The sequence below is a fragment of the Anopheles merus genome, chromosome 3L (genome assembly GCF_017562075.2).
Source record: "Anopheles merus strain MAF chromosome 3L, AmerM5.1, whole genome shotgun sequence".
In the NCBI taxonomy this organism is placed as follows: Eukaryota; Metazoa; Arthropoda; class Insecta; order Diptera; family Culicidae; genus Anopheles; species Anopheles merus.
In genome coordinates this window covers 6782329-6784584 of record NC_054085.1, presented here as the reverse complement: position 1 = coordinate 6784584, position 2256 = coordinate 6782329, and the positions used below count along the sequence as shown (strand labels likewise).

General features: G+C 40.0%; 1 protein-coding gene across 1 annotated transcript; it reads right to left on the bottom strand.

The window, feature by feature from the left end:
- Positions 1-1150: 1150 nt before the first annotated feature.
- LOC121599884 (trypsin-1-like) lies at positions 1151-1999 on the bottom strand. The gene is made up of 3 exons (XM_041927998.1): positions 1862-1999; positions 1457-1803; positions 1151-1375 (listed from the first exon to the last, which is right to left on the bottom strand). Exons 2-3 carry the CDS (start codon positions 1774-1776, stop codon positions 1189-1191), a joined length of 507 nt encoding a protein of 168 aa, XP_041783932.1. The 5' UTR covers positions 1777-1803; positions 1862-1999; the 3' UTR covers positions 1151-1188.
- Positions 2000-2256: the final 257 nt, after the last annotated feature.

The window sequence follows — 2256 nt, the reverse complement described above, 5'->3', positions numbered from 1 at the left end:
TCGTACGAGTTAACGACTGTGCCACCAGACCGGCCCACAGTAAAGTATTAGTACAATTTAAATAAACAACACGATATATAAAAAGCGGTAAGGAAGCGATACTGTCTCGTCGACGGTCGGTACAGGAGAGTGCGATTCTCCGTTCGCTCTCCAGCATCCCGGTGCACACGTCATCAAGGTGATCAGCAACTGTCACCTATGAGTGGCACATATTTCATGGTAAACATAGGCTCCCAACAGCTCTATTTCATCATAATTGCATATACGTGTCATATGTCCTTGTTGTTCGTATTCATTCACGAATCTTTTGTACTCCTGGGCCAGATTGCTGTCGCCCTTCATTCTTCGTTCCATGCTTATAAAGCACCTCAAAGCTGTTTCCTTAGATTTTCCCAGCATTTACTCAAAATTTGGTACCTTTGGTAGTCGAAAGATATGTCTATGATCAACCTCTGAATACCTTGTAATTTCGCTATAGATTTTGTTGCATTCAACCTCATCTTCATGTAAGACAAATGATTGTCGCTTTTGGAAAGTCGTGTCATGGTAATCATGAATATCAAGATCAAAAAATAGTTTTTAAAGCCGCTTACTTCGAATATCATAAAAAATGTCGACATTTCACAACATTGGTTATGATAAATTTACGAAAAGTAAAAATTAGGATTAAACAATAAGGTCGGGGGACACTGTCCGTACTCGCTAGTGTAATTTCGATTTTCACTGGTGGCGGCTGGTGGAAGCTTTTTTTGGTCCTCGAAGAAATGGTCATGCCGAATCTCAAAATTTAGTAGTTTTTCCATCGTTTTTTGTCATGAAAATGGATATAATGCGTACAGGACATGCACGCATCTACCTTTTACAAAACTTTTTTTCCTCAGATTTAAGTAAAAAAAATAAAAAATAAACTTATTTTTTGGAGCAGCTCCAAATTGTTTGGCAAAACGCTTCGGTCAGCCGCCACCAGATGCACTAGTGAAAATCGAAATTATACTTGCGAGTACGGACAGTGTCCCCCGGCCTATAAGAATTTTTAGTATTTCACTTCAAAATTTTAATTCCGTCATATTGCCGGGTTCCGTAAACACAATGTTAAATAAAAGCTGCTAGTCATGGCTAGTCAACACCAAACACGATAGATGTATCTCTTTATTTATTTATTACAATTTTCGATACAGATCAATTTCATTAGATACCAGTTTGGTCGCGAATAAAACTGCGAATGCTAGGCACTACAATATTAGTAAATAATGATAGCATATTGGAACAACCGCCACGTGAGACAATTCCCGAAAGTTTGCCATCGCACACCAACGCCGTTCCTTCATCGCCTTTGCACAAATCCACTCCATAACAGTACCTGATACAGCTTAATCTAATACGACAAAACGTAACATTTACTATCACTATAAAAATCAATGGAACCAACGAAATTTCTGTTTATATGTGTACTTACTTATGCGCATTGGGCATAAATACCCAGAATCCGATGCAGATACTCTGCGAGACTATGTTCATGCTGGCGTAACGCAATTCGTTTGAATCCGAATATGCGCTAGTGTTCGTTTGACCCCATCCAACCACATAGCATCGAGTACCGGCTGGTACTTCGGATGTGTGAATGGCAATCGGAGCTATATTAGAGTTACCTTGGAAGGCATTCGTTGGTACAGTTAGAACGGACACATCAGAATCGGATGGATAAAAAGTTAAACCGTCATAGTTTGGATGAATGGCTATTTTAATCACCGAGATTAAAATTCCTCCAGACCGCATGTATGTGCTACCTGCGTATATATTCACCTGAAATATTGACTCGGTAAATCGATGTTTACAAATCCAATGGTACTTTATGACTCACATATGAAGGATAATCCTTAAACTCAAACACACATTTGGCGGCAGTTAAGGCATGCGAATGAGTGATTATGCTGGCACCACAGGAATGGTAACCGTAAACGCGTAGACTAACAGCAAATCTGTACCTTTCGATCTTCACTCCGATGCATTAATAATGCGTCCAGATTGTACCGCTCCCTTAGCTTCTAGTTTGGCAACATCGTTTCTCCGCACCTCACATTGAGCTCCTGCTTGTAATACGATCTCATTGCTGCAGAGCAGCCCCAAAAGCACTAGACTTATCACTTGCGCCATCGCTTAGTTTGTACAGCTATGGCAATGCTATACATGTCCCAAAGTATTTAAAGCCAACACGGTACTATCACATACATTGAAACGAGTGTTTAAAGACGAGAG

Coding starts and splice junctions, on each gene's coding strand:
- LOC121599884 (XM_041927998.1), bottom strand. CDS start 1,776: ATGCGGTCTGGAGGAATTTTAATCTCGGTGATTAAAATAGCCATTCAT. Junction 1,376..1,456: donor TTTATGCCCAATGCGCATAA/GTAAGTACACAT, acceptor TTGTCGTATTAG/ATTAAGCTGTATCAGGTACT.